The 18,084-nt window shown below is 48.7% G+C and overlaps 1 protein-coding gene across 3 annotated transcripts in view; it reads right to left on the reverse strand.

Moving 5' to 3' along the window:
* MAGI3 (membrane associated guanylate kinase, WW and PDZ domain containing 3) overlaps window positions 1-12,841 on the reverse strand; it is a 143,609-nt gene extending 130,768 nt beyond the window's left edge. For 2 of the 3 annotated variants that reach the window (XM_080648953.1, XM_080648955.1), the window contains exon 1: window positions 12,342-12,788. In XM_080648953.1, coding sequence (XP_080505079.1) covers window positions 12,342-12,657 — 316 coding nt within the window. In that variant the 5' untranslated portion in view covers window positions 12,658-12,788. Of the gene's footprint in view, window positions 1-12,341 lie in introns of all 3 variants that reach the window. The other variant, XM_080648954.1, reaches the window with a different exon arrangement.
* Between the last annotated feature and the right edge of the window lie 5,243 nt (window positions 12,842-18,084).

The following is an 18,084-nucleotide window of genomic DNA, read 5'->3' on the forward strand; positions in this document are numbered from 1 at the left end:
AGCAGAGGTAAAGAAGTTGGTATTATTGTAACAGATTTCATGGATTAATTAGGCAATCCATGGAATTAATGTTGGAGAAGCCGGAGCCTAGCAGGTGATTTTCCACAGATGGGCGGAAGAAGTCCCAAGGGAACATCACCCACTGTAAACATACACAGGCCCTCCTATGGTTCTCATTGATACCTCACACCCACTTCCACGGATGCTCATTTTTATGTGCAACACGTGCATTTACCAATAACCTACCAGCATTTAACACTCTCTAAAGGCCCAACTACCAGGCTCAGCTGCAAAGCTGCAAAGCTGCTACTGTGCCTGCCATTCCCAAACGGAAGGCTGACATTACAATTGTTTTTATGGCACCAAAGTTGAAGACATTAAGTGGAATATAAAAATCTCTATCTATAAAAGCCAAGCAACCGGAATGGAACAACCGGAACGACTGGTTCGCTATGACACGCACTGCGGTGACCAACAGGCCTGATCGGCCCGCCCCCTCCCCATCAGCCTCCCTCAACCTCCTACGGTCCCTCCCCCCCGCCAGCCCTGCCCCCTGATCGGATTCCCCACCCCGATCAAGGGCAGGTCTGGCCGGCCAATCTCACACGTCCTCTCCCCGCTGCCGCCAGCCCTCCCTGATCGGCCCTCATCGGGGCAGACGGCCAGCCCCACCTGTGCACGAATTCATGCACTGGGCCTCTAGTAGTGTGATAAGATATTCAGGGTACCCACTCCTCCCTTTCAGCCCTCCACCTCCACTCCAAGTACCTCTGTGTCCCCATGCGGGGCAGGCAGAAAAAAAACTTAACGGTGGTCAGACGATACCCTGCAATGCTTGCCAAACAACTGTTTTGATGATTACACAGATACCACATTACACACTTCAGCAGGGTTTCAAAGTTAAGAGTCAGTGAAGTATTTCCTTTATGTGTAACTTCCATGAGATCATGGGTAAAAGGGTATCATTAGGGAACCAACCCTTAGAAATAATACAATAATAATACAGTGTTTAAAAGGCCATTGTTTTAAAAGCAAAACAGCTTGGAAAGCAATGACTTTACAATTTCCCTTTCAAAATGGTACGACTCAGGGGTGGGCAAAAGTAGGCTTACAGTTGTTCATATGGAAAAAGACATGGAGGTTATGGTTATTACAATGGCTTTATTAACTCAAAAGGCTGTCACAATGCAACTGTAAATCTACGTCTGCCCACCCCTGTGTTACGTTTAACACAACCGCGCTAACTAGACTAACCGTCATTTCCTTAATGCCAAGGATAGTGAAATGGTCCTCCCAAGTAGCCTATCTACCAACGAACAAGCAGCATTGATTTAGAGAATCATGCTTGACATCAAAAATATTCCAAGAGAAACTACAAGCAGTCCTTTTAAAATGTGCACATTAAGGTATTATTAACATCCCAATTTCTTTTTAAGAAACAGCATTTAGATAAGAGCCATGTTTTAGAGTTAAAGTAATAAAAAATGATAATATTGCTGTAGCTGGTTTGGCTCAGTGAATAGAGGGTGGGCCAGTAGACTGAAGGGCCCCGGGTTCGATTACCGTCAGGGGCATGTACCTCGGTTGCAGGCTTAATCCCTGGCCCTGGTCAGGGCAGGTGTGTGAGGCAGCCAAACGATGTGTCTCTCTCACATCGATGTTTCTCTCTCTCCCTCCCTTCACTCTCTGTTTTGTTTTTAATTTCTTTATTGATTGTGGTATTACATATGTGTCCTTATTCCCCCATTACCCCACAACCCCCCTGCCCCCGCAATTCACTCTCTTCTTAAAAAATCAATGGGAAAATATCCTTGGGTGAGGATTTAACATCTGTAACAACAAAAAAGATAATATTTTAGGAAAATCGGTGTCTCGATTTTGGTCTATAGCCAATATCTGGTTTTTAAAAAAATGATAGTTTTATGAAAACTGTGTACTGCTGTTGGTTTCAAAATAAGAGAGATTAAATGTTTTAAAAGAGGCCAATTCCTCCAGGCCTGTCTCCCAGCATCCCATCTTTAAGGACCTACCCCTCCCTTCTCTCCTGGGGTTCTGGTCCGGTTATTAATCATTGTGCTTTCTACATCAGCTGCAGGAGTGGACATGGGACCAGACCTGGCCAATTGTGAAACCCCACTGCCCTCTCTCCACCATTGGTCCAAGAGATGGGCACTGGGCCAATGAAAGTCCCTGCATGAGGTTTGTCATTGGATTCCAGAAAAAAAGATGAGAAGCATGACTTGGATTCAAAGTCACCTTCCCTGCTACACTGAGAACAAACCGAGAAAGAAGCCAACCCAGGGGAATAGAGAGTCAAGAGAACTGAGGATGTGAACTGAGCTGTTCATGTCCTATGCCTGCGATGTCATGTATGTAAGCCAATAAACACCTTCTTGGCCTAAATCACTCTCGATAGAGTTTCTGTTACTTGGTACAGAATCCCTGCAAGTACATAAACTGTTTTGTGAGTGAGGAATTGTTTTCCCTTCCTGCTGAGATGTAAGCTGCATATCATAAGATGCCCGTTGTAAACCGGATAACCACATCCAAAGAGCAATATATTGCCTGGACTACTCCATTAAAGTGGATTTTTAAAGTCATTTTATTAGAGGGGAAAAAGCCAATTTCGTTTAATTCTATTTGATTAAGTTAAAAACAAAGCACTTATGAATAAAGACTTCTTTCTGCCTTCCTTTTGGGAGTATTTTCATTTAGTAAAACTACTTCTGTTAAATGTCCTCACGTAGAGTAAAATCCCATATTTCCCAGTCACGCGTAATTCCCATCAGAGCAACGAGATACGGGGTAGCCTCTCACAAGCTTCCTCAAGCAAGAAAAATAGTTCTGTGTTTAAAATTCTCTGCCAAACACACACACACCAGCACAGAGCCTAAGAGGCCTGCAAGTTTTAATTCGTAGATCAGTCACTGTTCATAGTGTAAACCCAAGGCGAGAAGGGAAGTCTCTTCATAGAATAGATCATAATTAAGCTCTGGCCACGTAGCTCATTTGGTTACTAACCGTTAGAGCATAGTCCTGATATGCCCAGATTGTGGGCTCAGCAACCCCCCCACCAGGAAACGTAACAAGAATCAACCAATCCTATCTAATAATCTAATAAAGAGGGAATATGCTAATTGACCATCACTCCGTCACAAAGATGGCTGCACCCACAGCTGAAGCCAAGTTCCCATAAGGAGCCTTAACTAGCATCAGCAGGAACCTGAGGCTACGCCCTCCCCTGCCCCTGTAGGGCTTGACAGGGGACCTCAGGCTGCATCCCCCACCAGGCAGGGCTTGACAGGGGACCTCAGGCTGCTCCCTCCGCCCCAACGCCAGGCTGGGGTATCTCAGGCCACGCCCCCCACCAGGTGGGGCTTGACAGGGGACTTCAGGCCACGCCCCCCACCCAGCACCAGGCCAGGGGACCTCAGACCATACCCCCTACCCAGTGGGTCTTGACCTGGGACCTCAGGCCACACCCCCCACCCCATCATTGGGCCAGGGGACCTGAGGCTGTGCCCCCCTACCTAGCTGGACTTGACAGGGGACCTCAGGCCGTGACCCCCACTCAGTGGGGCTTGACAGAGGACCTCAAGGTGCAACCCTAGTGCTGGGTCAGGGGAACTCAGGCCACGCCCCCCACCCCAGCACCGGGCCAGTGGACCTGAGGCTGTGCCACCCTGCCTGGCTGGGCTTGACAGGGAACTTCAGGCCACGCCTCCCGCCTTGGCACCAGGCCAGGGACCTCAGGCCATGACCCCGCCCGGCGGGGCTTGATGGGGTACCTCAAGGTGCGCTTCCCATCCTGGTGCTGGGCTAGGGGACCTCAGGCTGCTCCCCCGCCCCAGCACCAGGCTGGGGGACCTCAGGCTGCACTCCCCATCAGGTGGGGCTTGACAGGGGAGTTCAGGCCACACCCCCCACCCGGAACCAGGCCGGGGGACCTCAGGCTGCATCCCCCACCCCAGCACCAGGCCAGGGGACCTGAGACTGTGCCCCCCTGCCTGGCGGGGCTTGACAGGGAACCTCAGGCCATGCCCCCCCCCCCCCACCCAGCAGGGCTTGACAGGGGATCTCAGGCCATGTCCCCCACCTGGTGGGGCTTGACAGGGGACCTCAGGCCATGCCCTCCCCCCCACCCAGCAGGGCTTGACAGGGGATCTCAGGCCATGTCCCCCACCTGGCGGGGCTTGACAGGGGACCTCAAGGCACGCCCCCCGCCCTGGTCTGGGCTGGGGGCCCCCAAGCCACGCCCCCCCATCCTGGTGCTGGGCCAGGGGACCTGAGGCTACTTCCCCTGCCCAGCAGGGCTTGACAAGGGTGGGACTGGCCAGATCTGGATCTAGCCCAGTGGGGGTGGGGGCTGGCCGGGTCTGGGTCTCATGTGCTATTGAGGTGCATGTGGGTGGGCGGGAATTGACTCTGGGTCCCGTGGTGTGCCCCAGACTCTAACAGGAGGAAGGTTTTCATATACATTTTACTAATTTTCTTTCATCTCTGACACTTCTATTATAGAGAAAGGCCAAATAGCAATATTAAATTATTTCCTCTAATTAACCCCTTTTAATGTGCACGAATTTTGTGCACCGGGCCACTAGTGAATATATAAGTAAATGGAACAACAAATCAATGTTTCTCTCTCTTCCTCCCTCTCCCTCCCTCTTTCCCTCCCTCTCCCTTTCCCTCTCCCTCCTTTGCTATCTGTCTAAAATCAATTGAAAATTTAAAAAAAATATATAGTAATTTAGTAAATCTGAAGCAAAATTTCTTCACATTTCCCATTCTATAATAGGTTTAGAAGCCCTAACCTCCATATAAATTATAGCAGAAAAGTTAAACCCTCCATATTTCTTATTGAGGCTCTAAAATTATAGCAGAAAAGTTAAACCCTCCCTATTTCTTATTGAGGCTCTAAAACAGTATCTCTAGTGCAGTGGTCGGCAAACTCATTAGTCAACAGAGCCAAATATCAACAGTACAACGATTGAAATTTCTTTTTGAGAGCCAAATTTTTTAAACTTCTTCTAACGCCACTTCTTCAAAATAGACTGGCCCAGGCCGTGGTATTTTGTGGAAGAGCCACACTCAAGGGGCCAAAGAGCCGCACGTGGCTCGCGAGCCGCAGTTTGCCGACCACGGCTCTAGTGTAAAGTGTTAATGAAACAAAGTATCCTATGATCTGTGCCCACCGTCTGTTCTTTTTTTTTTTCAGGTATTTCGATATGTCACAAGTCAAATTATGGTCCCCAAAATGTAGTCCATGCCCCCTGGCCATGCTGGTATGACTAAAATGGGGGGGGGGGTTCCCCTGAGAACCACTGCAACAGCTGCATAAGGATAAAATGGCTGGGATTAGGGGAGTGGAGATATATATGCGCTACCCTTTCCACTGCAAGTCAGTCAGCTGTGACTGTAACAAAAGAGAAGGCAGGGTCAAAGTGGGAACACATTTTCGGCTCCCTTTTCACTCGACTAGCAAATTGTGTTTTCCCATGAAATTGGCTAGGTCTCCGAAGCAACCCAAGAAAGCCTGTTAACCTGAAGGTGCAGTGCTAATGGCGGTATTTCATCTACATTACGGGTTAAATGAAAACACTCAAAGCATTACAAGTTGAATAAGGTGGAAGGTAGAAACCGCATTAAGCACCTTACCAGTATTATTTACAGAAGAAAAACATTTCCAGTGCCAGCTTTAAAAAAAAAAAAAAAAAAAAAAAAAAAAAAAAAAAAAAGCTGATAGGAGACACTTATAGAACTACTTACACATGTAAATTATTAATATGGTCGATTAATATGGCTTTCCCACTACTTTCCAATTATTCTATAATGTGCATTTTGTGCTTTTATGCAAAATAAAATTATATACACACACAAAACTACTGCCATGGGCCATACTAGAAACCCTTCCATATTACATGTTCTTTGCAGGCGTTTTTTTCTCTCCTTCACTTCTTTCTTACCACTGAGCTGATCTTAATTCCATTCAACCAAAATGCGTCTATCTTTCAAAGCCAGGCTGAGTTCAAAATTATTCACAATTTCCTCCCCAACCAGCCAACTCAGAAAACAAGGGCAGGTGGCAAGGACCATAGTAAAACACAAAAGTAACTTCCACAAATGTACTACGCACGCCCAGATGAGAATCATTTCTTAGAATTAGCAGATGGTTTTAAAACAAACAGACAAACAACCACAGACCTCTTTAAAGTAAGCAAACGATTTCATCTGGTTTTCAACAAAAATAGTACAATATAAATCCAATGTATAAAATACAGCTTATACAATGAAAAACATTGTAAATAAAACACAGTATATCTTAAGGGTAATTTAAATTTAAGGGCTTTTCAAAAGATAATTTTGTTTATATTTGATTGCCCTCTTTTTGTAATGACTTGAGAACACCAAATCCTAAGATGCAACTACACACCGTTTTCAGAACAGAATACTAGGCAACAAATTCATTAGTCTAGCTTCCACCAAAATTCATATGAAACTTTTTTTTTTAGCTGATTTCAGAGAGGAAGGGGGAGGGAGGGAGGGAGGGAGGGGAGGAGAGAGAGAGAGAGAGAGAGAGAGAGAGAGAGAGAGAGAAGGAAAGAGAAACATTAATGATGAGAAGGAATCATCGATCAGCTGCCTCCTGCATGCCCCCTACTGGGGACCGAGCCCATACCTGGGCATGTGCCCTGATGGGAATGGAACCATGACCTCCAAGGGTCTATGCTCAACCACTGAGCCACAAGGGCCGGGCATATGAAGCGTGCCTAAAGTTTTATTTAAGAACTGGGATAGAGTGAAAAAAGAGAAAATGACTCCAGGTACTCCTTACCAATGAATCAGTAAGCTCCCACTAAATTGTGAGCTTCTTGAAGACAGAGACTATTTCTGACTCATATTTATATTTTATTTTTTTATATTGTCAGTGCTACCTCACATGGTGGGCACACCACTAAATGAGGAGGGAATGAATGTGTGCCAGTAATAATACAGCTTTTTTTATGTTCTCTTTATAAAGCAAAATAAGCATTTTTTTTTAAACATTCTGAATAATATTTGTCCAGGGAGGAGAGCGATGAATGTGCCTCTCTTCCTCCAAGTCCCTCGCAGCACCAGCCTCCAAGCTCCTGAGGATCTTCTCCTTAGCAACAGTTTTAAGTGAGGATATTCATGCTCTCCACCAAAATGTCGTATTGCAAGGACATTATTTCCCAGAATGTTAGATGAGAAACAAAAGCTATTAAGGAAAGGAGACACAGTTCTAGTCTTCGATACCAAAACATTTATCTTTTCTCAAATCACTTGGAATTGACTTGGAGACTGGAAGTTTGAAATTGGCAGGTGATACGGAAACGGTTCATAAACATGGAATTCTAAAACACCCCCCCCTCCCCCAAACATAAGTGCCCACAAGACGTACAAAGCCCCTGGGGTTATAAAGGAAAGCCATGCTATGAAACGATTCACCTGAGATGATGCACTGACTTCGGAAGTCAGATACTTGAACAAACGTAGATTTGATTTACCCTCAGTTTATATAAATTAGAGGCCAGGCGAAGGGGGAGGAAGTCACTGAAATTTGTCTATTGTAATAAGAGGGGTGGTTTTTTGTTGTTTTGGGTTTTTATTTATTTTTTTGTTTTTTTTGGTTAATTCTCACCCGAGGATATTTTTCCATTGATTTTTTAGAGAGAGTGGAAGGGGAGGGGAGAGAGAGAAACATCGATGTGCGAGAGACACATAGATTGGTTGCCTCCTGCACACACCCCCAACCAGGGCTGGCAATGGAGGTACACACCCTCGATCAGAATCAAATCCGTGCCCCAACCCTGAGTCCAAGGACCAGTGCTCTAACCAATGAACCAAACCAGGTAGGGAAGAGGTTTCATAAAGTACATCTCAGGATCTTAGGAAAAACAGTTTATACAGGGTGTCCCCCCCAAAAAAAAACGTAACCAGTATACACACGTTAACAGCTGAAAGCTCAACTTGGAAAATGAAATAAGTGTATTTTCATAAACACTGCCTTTATGATTCTTCAAAGTGTGTGTATACATTTTGGGGGGACACCCTATATTTTCCAAGGAACACTGAGTAGTGTGCCAAGAAAATCAGTTTTAGCATTAAACTGAAAACAGTAAAAACGATCTGAAAATTGAGAGGGCCAAATGTTAAGTGTTTGTTCTGCCACTAGGGAATAAGCCCAGAACTCGTGAATTGCATGTGTCAATGAATGGAGCCCAGAACTTGAACCTTGGGTTATTAAGACTAGCTTTAGACCTCCCCCCCAAAATGCTACCAAAATTTGAGACAGCAGGAAAGTTTCAAAGTTAAAGTTTATCAACGTTTGATGCTAGTTTTCCTCACAAGGGCTGCCTCACCCAATCTCTAGTTTCTTTTCCTTAAAAAGGGGTAAGGAGAAAAGTTTGGATTGCAGATCTAGGAGGCTAGCAATTAACTCTAATTTCTCTCACCCTTCTCTTCTTCCAATAGTACAACCATCTAAACAAAAGTCACCACAAGTCCCAAATTACCCACTCAACAAAAACAACAACAAAAAGGTCCCAAAGTGAAGAAAGGGGTAGAAATTGTTTAAAAGTATACTTGGAAGTAAAATCAAAGAAACTGATCACGGTCACAGGACTATATCATGAAACAATTTCATCAGAAGTCCAAAGTTCAACTTCCTTTACCATGAGGAAAACACAAAGTTCAAGTGGAAACTTTTCTCTTTGCAGAAAAACAAACAACAGGGTTGTAATTAAGAAACAGGTGACTGGTTGGTTCAAGAATAGGTGGAACTAAGGATTCTCCTAGAAGCAGGAAAGTACTGATGCTAGGTAGTTACAATAATACTAAACAAGAATTCAGTCAGAAATTCCCCAGCTCTCACAGGAGAAGCCTCAAATTAGGAACCATATTTTAAAGAGCTACTTTCAAAGCTCCTTAAAGAGTATAACAAAGGAAAGTAAAAATCAAAACCCCAAATCAAAGCCAGACAGTCACTGCTGGAAAGAACCTCCACTAAGTCATCGGGATGATGGTGTGGCTTTGTCTGGGTTCCTCTTAACATCTTCTAGAATCTGGATGAAAAGGAGCAAGCTGGAAGAATCAGTGCTCAGCAGCCTACCCGACACCCCAGCTTACCCCCACGGCCCAGCTCACCCCCACGGCCCAGCTCATCCCTCCACGGCCCAGCTCATCCCCCCACGGCCCAGCTCACCCCCCCACGGCCCAGCTCACACCCCCACCGCCCAGCTCACACCCCCACCGCCCAGCTCACACCCCCACCGCCCAGCTCATCCCCCCACCGCCCAGCTCACACCCCCACCGCCCAGCTCATCCCCCCACGGCCCAGCTCATCCCTCCACGGCCCAGCTCACCTCCTCACTGCCCAGCTCATCCCTCCACGGCCCAGCTCATCCCTCCACGGCCCAGCTCACCTCCTCACTGCCCAGCTCATCCCTCCACGGCCCAGCTCATCCCTCCACGGCCCAGCTCATCCCCTCAGGGCCCAGCTCATCCCCCCACCGCCCAGCTCATCCCCACCGCCCAGCTCACCCCCCCACCGCCCAGCTCACACCCCCACCGCCCAGCTCACACCCCCACCGCCCAGCTCATCCCCCCACCGCCCAGCTCACACCCCCACCGCCCAGCTCATCCCCCCACGGCCCAGCTCATCCCTCCACGGCCCAGCTCACCTCCTCACTGCCCAGCTCACCCTCCACCACCCAGCTCACCCCCACCACCCAGCTCACCCCCACCGCCCAAGCTCACCCCCACGGCCCAGCTCACCCCCACCGCCCAGCTCATGCCTCTACCATGGACTCTGTCCGAAGACAATACGAGATCATGCCCCGCTATTACTACATCTTATAGCATGGTTACATTTACTCTGGCATTGTGCTAGTTTCTAAAAGACATGTTATGAATATAGTTTAATGGAGAGTTACTAACAGAGACAAAAGACAGAGTGCTAAGTAAACTTTTCAATACTTATTAAAGTGAAAAACCCATTTCTCTCCCCAAGTTGGATGAAAGGGAGAAAAACAAACAGTGTGCAGGCCCGGTTCCTTCCTCAATACCCTTCCTCTGTATTTTCCTGCTTTTCTAATTTAAACCCAACACTACAGAATCTTTGTCTTCTCTGGAGGTAACAATGACACGGTTTTTAATCACAAAGTTCTATGAATAACTTCTTCGAGTCCTTAACTTCTGATATTTAAAGCCGTGTGCTTAACCTGCAAAAATCTTTGTTTTATAATAAATGTTTAAGCAAAGTCGTTTAAGAAAGCCATTTAACATAACGCTTAATAGGAGGCTATTAAGAAATTAAGAATACTATTTTTTAAGAGATTAAAAATTTGTCATTACAACTTGCCTAGAAACAGGAATATTAATCTTAGATGACACACTGTGGTACCCTTTAGAAATTCCTGACCAGGAATCGAACCCACAACCTTGGCGCATCAGAAGGATGCTCTAACCAACTGAGCTACCCGGCTAGGCCAAGAGTAAAATTTTATTGCTCTGTAAATGTCAACTACATTCTGGGATATACGATGTTTACTCACCACAAATAATATCATTGAATACACTCTAAATTTGAATTACTTTCTTAAATTTGGTATAAAGGTTGAGAAAATGTATAATATGCAGACCAGACTAATATTAATTAAAGATACACTCCCCAGTCTATAAACTTCTTCCTCCACCAATCAACTCTTACAGTATTTTTGAAAATAAGTTATACTCTCACCTTTGCCCCAACTAATCAAAGCAAAGCACAAAGTCATGATGCCCGTGTTCTCATTATTCCCTGACTCACATGGCACTTAGACCAGTAAGTGCTGGGTATACAGTATCTTGCACATTCCAGACAGAACCTGACTGGCCCCAAAGCCTGTCCTCTACCCTCCACATATGGCTCCAAAAGTTTGAGTTAAGAAAGAATTTTTGAATTCACAAAACTATACAGGATGTTTAAGTCTTCCAAAGTTTTTAAAATGAACAGCAATAAAAAGAAAACCTCACACAAACTGATCAGCTTCAAATGAATATGCCGGAACAGACCATGTGAAGAGAATCGTAGTGTAAGGTTGCAGGCACATGTACTCACATGTGTCTGTATATACATACACCCACAATGTATGCACATATGTATAATGCACCATGAACCATCAGTTGCAAATAAGCTCAAGGACTATTAAAGAAGTATTTCCCGAGCTGCTAAGAAGGGGAGGTGGCGATGGGGGAGGTGGGCACATAAGGAAAATAACATGTGAAATTTTTCTCCAGAATTTTCTAGCATTTTGCGGTAAGGGATGGACAATTAAGCAGCCCGTTCTATTTTGATGCATTGTGTATGCAGTCGGGCACATTCAGCAAAAACAGTCTGATTTTTAATAACGTTGTAGTCTTAATTCTCTCTCCTGCAAACATCTCAGAAAACAGAGCTACATCCTACCGATGCCGAAACCGACCCACTCTTGTCCATTACAAATGCGTAAGGACTGTTGCAGACGTTCAGATTTTACTGTTCACCGGCAGAGCCCGGCTTTGAAACTGACAAGAAATGTCATGCAACGTAACGTTGTTTTGCAGCCGATTTTACTAGCATAAGACACACCAGAGCAACGGGGGCCCCTTTTTGCCCACCCCTTCAATAAAATTCTATAAAAACCCAACATTGACACAAGATTTCACTCTGCGAGGCACCTAGGTCTTCTTCCTTCAAAACCCAGACTAGTCAACAGCTCGCTGCAGGCACACACCGTGCTCGGTCGCATATCATGTGCCGTACACCATCGGTGCCCACACACCTGAACCACCTGGGCGGGCAGAGTCAGGCTGGCAGCTCCGAGGCGCTGCTGGGGCGCAGGCAGCACTGAAGCAGCTGCTCCCCTAGGTACACCGGGTGGTAACCTTGGCGCAAACTACCTCAACAGCCAAGACCCCTTTCCCTGTCAGAAAATGCGTCAGACTGTTCCAAAGACAATGCTACCATCAGGAGGACCTTTGCCACAAAGGAGAACAGGAAAGGGCTGGTGTCCACTCGAGTCCAAAAACTCTGCGGTGGGAGACGCAGCTACAAACGTAGGCCACCCGGCTCCTGGTCGCAATCCCGTGACAGCTCACGGAGCACCCCGCCGCCGCCGAGGCGAGCGAGAGCTCAGTTTTCCCGGCGGCAAAATGGGATCCCCACCGCCACCCTCCCCAGTGCCAGGGAGTCCGGCACACCCTGGAGGTCTGAGATTTCCAGGGACGATAAGTGGTGGGGAGGGGCCGCCGCTCCCAGGACGCCCACCCGGACCTCCCTCCCCTCCACTGAGACAGCGTACCGGGCTTCACGGTCTTGAGACGGATGGGCTCGCGGAAGTGGCGGATGACAGCCAGGGTGTCCCGGTTGGTGAGCCCGCTGACAGGCGTCCCGTTCACCTCCAGCAGCACATCCCCGGGGCTGGGCGCCTTGCCCGAGAGAACGCAGCAGGTGCCCCCGCCGGGCTCCTCGCGGAGCCGCCCCAGGTAGGGGAACTCGCCGCGCTCCGCGCCGCCTCGGATCTCCACGCCCAAGTCGCCTGGGGGCCCGGCCCAGGACACCACGCACTCCTGCACCTTGCTCAGCCAGTGCTTCTTCTTCTTCAGCGTCTTCGACATCCCGAACCCCGCTGCACCATGGGGGAGACCCCGCGCGGGCGGCGGGGGCCCCGGGCGGCCCGCGCAGCCCGGCGAGGGGGGCCTCGCTGCTCCGGCGCCCCGTGGACCACAGCCCGCTGGGGGCCCGGCCACTCCAAGCCCCGAGACGCCCCTCGGACGCCCCTGCCGGCAGCGCTCCTCGGGGTTGGCTGGGCTCTACCTCGGGCTAGACAGCGGCGAGGAGGAGGGAATTGTCCCCAGGCGGCTCCGGAGGGGTGTCGGGCGGGGTCACAGGCGACCGCTGGCCCCCGGGGTTCTGCGCCCCAGCGGCGGGAAAGGCTGAGGCTGAGGGGCGGGGAGGTCAGCGGGGAAGCGCTGGGGCAGGAACAATCCGTCGGGGACGCGCAGAATCCCCATAGACCGGTCCCTGGATCGAAGGTGGCCGCTGCGGAGCTGGAGCGCGGAGACCAACGCCTGCCCAAGCTGCCAGGAAACTGCCGCTTTCAAACCCGCCGCAAGCTCCTCCACCTCCCGTCCCTTCCCCCGCCCTCGCCGGCCCTCCCGGCCCGCCCCTCCCGCGGCGCCCGGCGCGCTGCCGTCACTGGCCGGGCGCTCGGGACTGCGCCCCAGCACTCGACACGCGCGCGGAGGATTGGCCCCCGGCGGGCAGGGGGCGGGCCCTTGCCAAGAGTGAGGACCACCGATTGGGTGGTTGGAGTGAAGGAGGCGGGCGCTAGGATGACTGAAGTTTAAAGAGGGTGGAAAAAAGAAGTTTGAAGAGTGAAGGGGGGCGGAAGGGAGGGGTAGGGGAGTGGAACCGGCTCCAGATTGCAGGGCCCAGAGGCCCTCGGGCAGCAGCTGGAGCCCGGAGTAAACTCGGATCGGAAGAGAGATCCCAATCCCCGAGGTGGAGGCGTGGCTGGCGAGCCGGGCGGAGTCGGGGCGGAGCCTGCAGGAGGGGCACTGAGCCCTGCGGCTGCACTTTGGACCCGAGACTCCGGGCTGAGTCCCTGGCCAGAGGTGGCTGGGCCTCCAGGGTGGCCTGTTACAGCCGATCACTTACACTGAGGCAATGTTTCTTGCTACTTCATTCATTCAAGAAATGTTATTGAAAGTCCACTGAGGCAGGGACTCTGGAGTCCCTTTGGTAAAAGGTAGAGTCCGGGCACACTGCTGTGTGCCCTCGGGCAGCAAGACCACCTCTCTGAGCCGCAGCATCCTTAGCTGAAAAATGGCGATAATTCTACCCCTCCAAGTTGTTGGGGAAATGACATGCGGTGCATATAAAATATCTGCATAGTGCCTGGGAGGGGCATGGATGCCTTTTAGCCATTTGGCTGCTGCTGATGATGATAAGGATTACTTTATGGCAGAAATTGTGCCAGGTACTGGAGTTCAAGGATAAGGAAAACAGAAGCCCTGCTCTCAAGGTCACAGTCGGGTAGGGGAGACTGACAAGTAAGTGGACTGCCTGAGGTGAGCTGGGGTAGAGTAGAGATAAAAGGTGGAGTAAGAACTAGCCTAGTGACTAGCAGACCTGGGTTAGAGTCCTGGCATGCTACTGCCTTGCTGTTTGACCTTGGCCAGATCTCAGCTTCAAGCCTGCACATCTATGAAGGAGGCGGAGGGAGAACCAACATTGACTGAAGGGCATCTTAAGTCCCTTCCAGCGCTAAGTTTCCAGAAACTCTTCTTGAGCTCTGGTCTCTTCCCTGGTTTGACTCACACTCCTCTCTGGCTTTTAAAAATCCTGTCCTCCGCAGCCCCGATGCCATCTCTTCCAGGTAGCCTTTCCGGATTTCTTGTCCGCAGGTGGAAAGTGTTTTCTCTGAGCTATGATAGTCTGTTTCCCCTTTGCACGTGACATTTAGGTGGCCTCCTGCCACCCTTTAGAGGTTGGGGGAAGCCCTTGGTTAATCCCACAGAACCTGTCCCCATCTGGAGCAGGCTGGGTCAAGCAAGCTGCCACAGCAGCAGTGATTTGTTCACACCATTGTATCAGTCAGGGCCTAGCAGGAAACAAATGGTACGTGACACAGATGCGGGCAGGGTAGGAAAGCACAAGGGAGTGCGGACCCTGGGGCTACAAGCTCCCAGATCTGTGGAAACAAGGTCAAAGGAACGGTTAGGGAAACTCAGCACAGAAAGGGCAGCCTGACAGACGCCTGTGACCTTTTGTCCAGTAATGGAATCACCCGAGGAGGACGCTGGGAGATTTACACCGCACTCACCTCCCTCCACCAGGCTCTTGCTGGTACATCCTGATGGCCAAATCCAACCGGAAGCCAGAGGGCAAGACAGCCTTTTGATGCCGTTCACATCAGTCAGACACACACAGAAGAGGAAACTGCATCTGGAGACACATAAAAAGGTGGGGAGGAGGGGATGTTTAGCACTGTTACGTGGACTGCTCCGATTTACCCAGATCTGAGACAGAGCTGAACCACTACCTACACTGACGGATTCCGGAATGAAATCTCGATTATCTCCCCATCATCTATTTTTTTGCAGCAACTCTGAGAAAACACCTTTTCCTGCCCGGATCATATCCTTTAGGATACCTCTGGCCACAAGGAATAGAATAGTCGACGAACAGAAGCTTAGAGTATGAGGTTATTTACTACACCTTTAACATGCTATTCAGATATCTATAATAATAAAAGCGTAATATGCTAATTAGACCGGACGTCCTTCCGGACGACCCTCCGGACGAAGCCAGGGCTGCAAGGGAAGCCCGCATCCCGGGTGCCCGAGGGAAGCCGGTGCCAGCAGCCGGGGGAAGGAAGGCCTACTCTTGCACGAATTTCGTGCATCGGGCCTCTAGTAAGATACAAGCATTGCTAATCACCTTTAGAATTCTGTACGTATTAAATACACCCATCTTTGTCAGCTTGGGCTCAGTTTTTTTAAATACGCTAGAAATAAGCTGTCCACCCCAGCGAATTGATTCTGGAGGATACTGTCCCGGAAATAACTACATAATTAGAGGAATCACATTACAAGCGTCTATCTCTGATATGGTGCCTAACCTAATAACATAACCTAATAAGTTCTGGCTGATGATCTCCAAGATTTCTTGGGGCTCCCTCTAGCCACCGAATCTATAGAGATACACAGACATGTTTCGATATGCATACCCACAAGCCGGGTCCCAAGATGGCTGCAAGGCTCCAAGTAACATAAGTATCACAGAAATGACTGAAAACTGAAAGAAGGGAAGCGAGTGTCTCCTTGCCTCATTTTCTTCCCATAAATCAAGGAAACCTTTCCCACCAAGGCCCCCAGCAAGACCTCCCCTCCAGCTCATTAGCCAGAACTGCCCAAATGCCCTTTCCTAAACCAAAGATGCAAAGGGTAATGAAGACCCTTATCCAAGTCCACCCTCTGAGCAGAAGAGGACCCAGCATCTCCTACACCACATCGCTACACAAGACGTGAAGAACACTAGGAGGGCTCATAGCACACGTGGAGGGGGAGATTGGCTTTTAGGCAATCATCCACACGCAGGCGTCCTCAAACTACGGCCCGCGGGCCACATGCGGCCCGCCGAGGACATTTATCCGGCCCGCCGGGTGCCGCTGCCTGTCCTGCTTAGCAGCCGACACGTCCCGGGCCCGCAGTGCACCTAGGAATTTGTTCATAGTTTTTCTTTTAAACTATAGTCCGGCCCTCCAACAGTCTGAGGGACAGTGAACTGGCCCCTTGTTTAAAAAGTTTGAGGACCCCTGATCCACAGTGTGCTCCACAAATACAAGTACTCAGCACGGATCGGCCTCTACTCAGGGGCGGGGAGGGAGGCGCAAGGTGGGAAGCTTGGTTTGTTTCATAACACTGTGCCAGGCATTCCTAATGAGAGTTCAATAAATGCAAGTATAGATTTCCAATTTTTCTGACCTGACCCACGCTCAGTGACTCCTCTGGACAACCAGCATGACCTGGGATGGCGATGCAGCTTGCGCAGCCAGCCAGTTTGGGGCCCTCACTCTCATCGGAGTCTATATGGGTAATGCCCTGCAATGGTCGCATGGCTCTGTCAAAGCGAGGCAAGCACAGGGAGACATGTTACGTTTCATGGACGTGTTAGATACTCATGAGTTTCTTTTCATTGAAACCTGAACCTCTTGTACCTGCCAATCAAGCCTGCATTATTTCGATGAAGTCATTCTCAAGTATGAAGGTGGCAGGGGATGGGGGAGAAGCGGAGTGGACAGATAAAACAAATATTTGCCTCCCATACAGAACAGGTCTCTGGTTTTTATTCCCACAGATTATTATAAAATCCTCTTGGATTTTAAAAAATTCTGATGCACCAAAAAATCTTTCACTGGCTTAGAAAATGTTCAGATTTACCTGGACCATGGTGGAAACGATAGATGTAACGTCGTCTAACATTAACAGCCTAACCAAATTCAGTATTAATGATCTCGGGTATCCTTACATTTTATTAGCATTTTTATTTGCCTAGGTCTACGGGCTAATTTGTATGCTAATGCTAAGATAGTCTCAATTACCAAAGCAATAACATGGAACATTTTATTTCAGTGAAACTAATTCATTGTCTAAAATCTGGTTTACTTTGTTTCATGCATAAACGTGTTTGTTTGTTTGTTTTGCCCAGAAGTGCCCTTACCTGCAAATGATCAAGTGACTCCAATCATCACAGAACAATAAAACATTCAATATCAACTACAGCACCAACATTAGAGAAGAGGGTTCAGCAGTCAGATGTCAGGTCTGGCTAACAAAGCAGGGCGGAGAGAACACCGAATGAAATAGATCATACCAAAGTACCCATCTTCTCATCTTTCAGCTTAAATGCAACCTCCTACTCAAGACCAGCCTGGATTTCCTCCTGCTGGGGGCCAGCTCTTCCTTCTTCAGGACCAATAGCATACTGTCGTCTACGTGTTTTCCTTTTCAGTGGGCCTCAAGAATCTTGAGAACATTCGTGTCATCCCTTACCGCCCCTGCCCCCCGCCCCCCCGCCCCGGCATCCCCCCTGTACTGGGCTGGATCATTTGCACACATTTGTTCATTCATTCATTCAGACAAGAGAGAGAGAGAGAGAGAGAGAGACCCCCAGTTACCAGCAGGCATTGTTTTAGGTGCTGGTTTACAGAAAGGAACAGACTTACAAGGTCCCACCTTTCAGGGGAAAAGGAAGTGTAGGGAAGAAAAAGGTTTTTTCCTCAACCCTAATCTTAGGGTCCCTGGCTGGGTCTGAAAAATAATTGACACAGATTAACAGGAGTAACACATACTAACTTCTTTATATTTTTAATGTGACACTGGAGCCTTTATAAGGAAATGGAGACCTGAAGAAATGGTTAAACCTGAGTGTTTTTATGCTCTCGATCAAGAGTTGAGAGTCGTGGAAAGATATGAAGGCAGAAGAGTTTGAGCTAAGTGTGGTAACCGGGGGGGACTCCGCCAGGCCTGTTTGCAGGA

Source organism: Plecotus auritus (assembly GCF_963455305.1).
Source record: "Plecotus auritus genome assembly, chromosome: 12".
Taxonomy (NCBI): Eukaryota; Metazoa; Chordata; class Mammalia; order Chiroptera; family Vespertilionidae; genus Plecotus; species Plecotus auritus.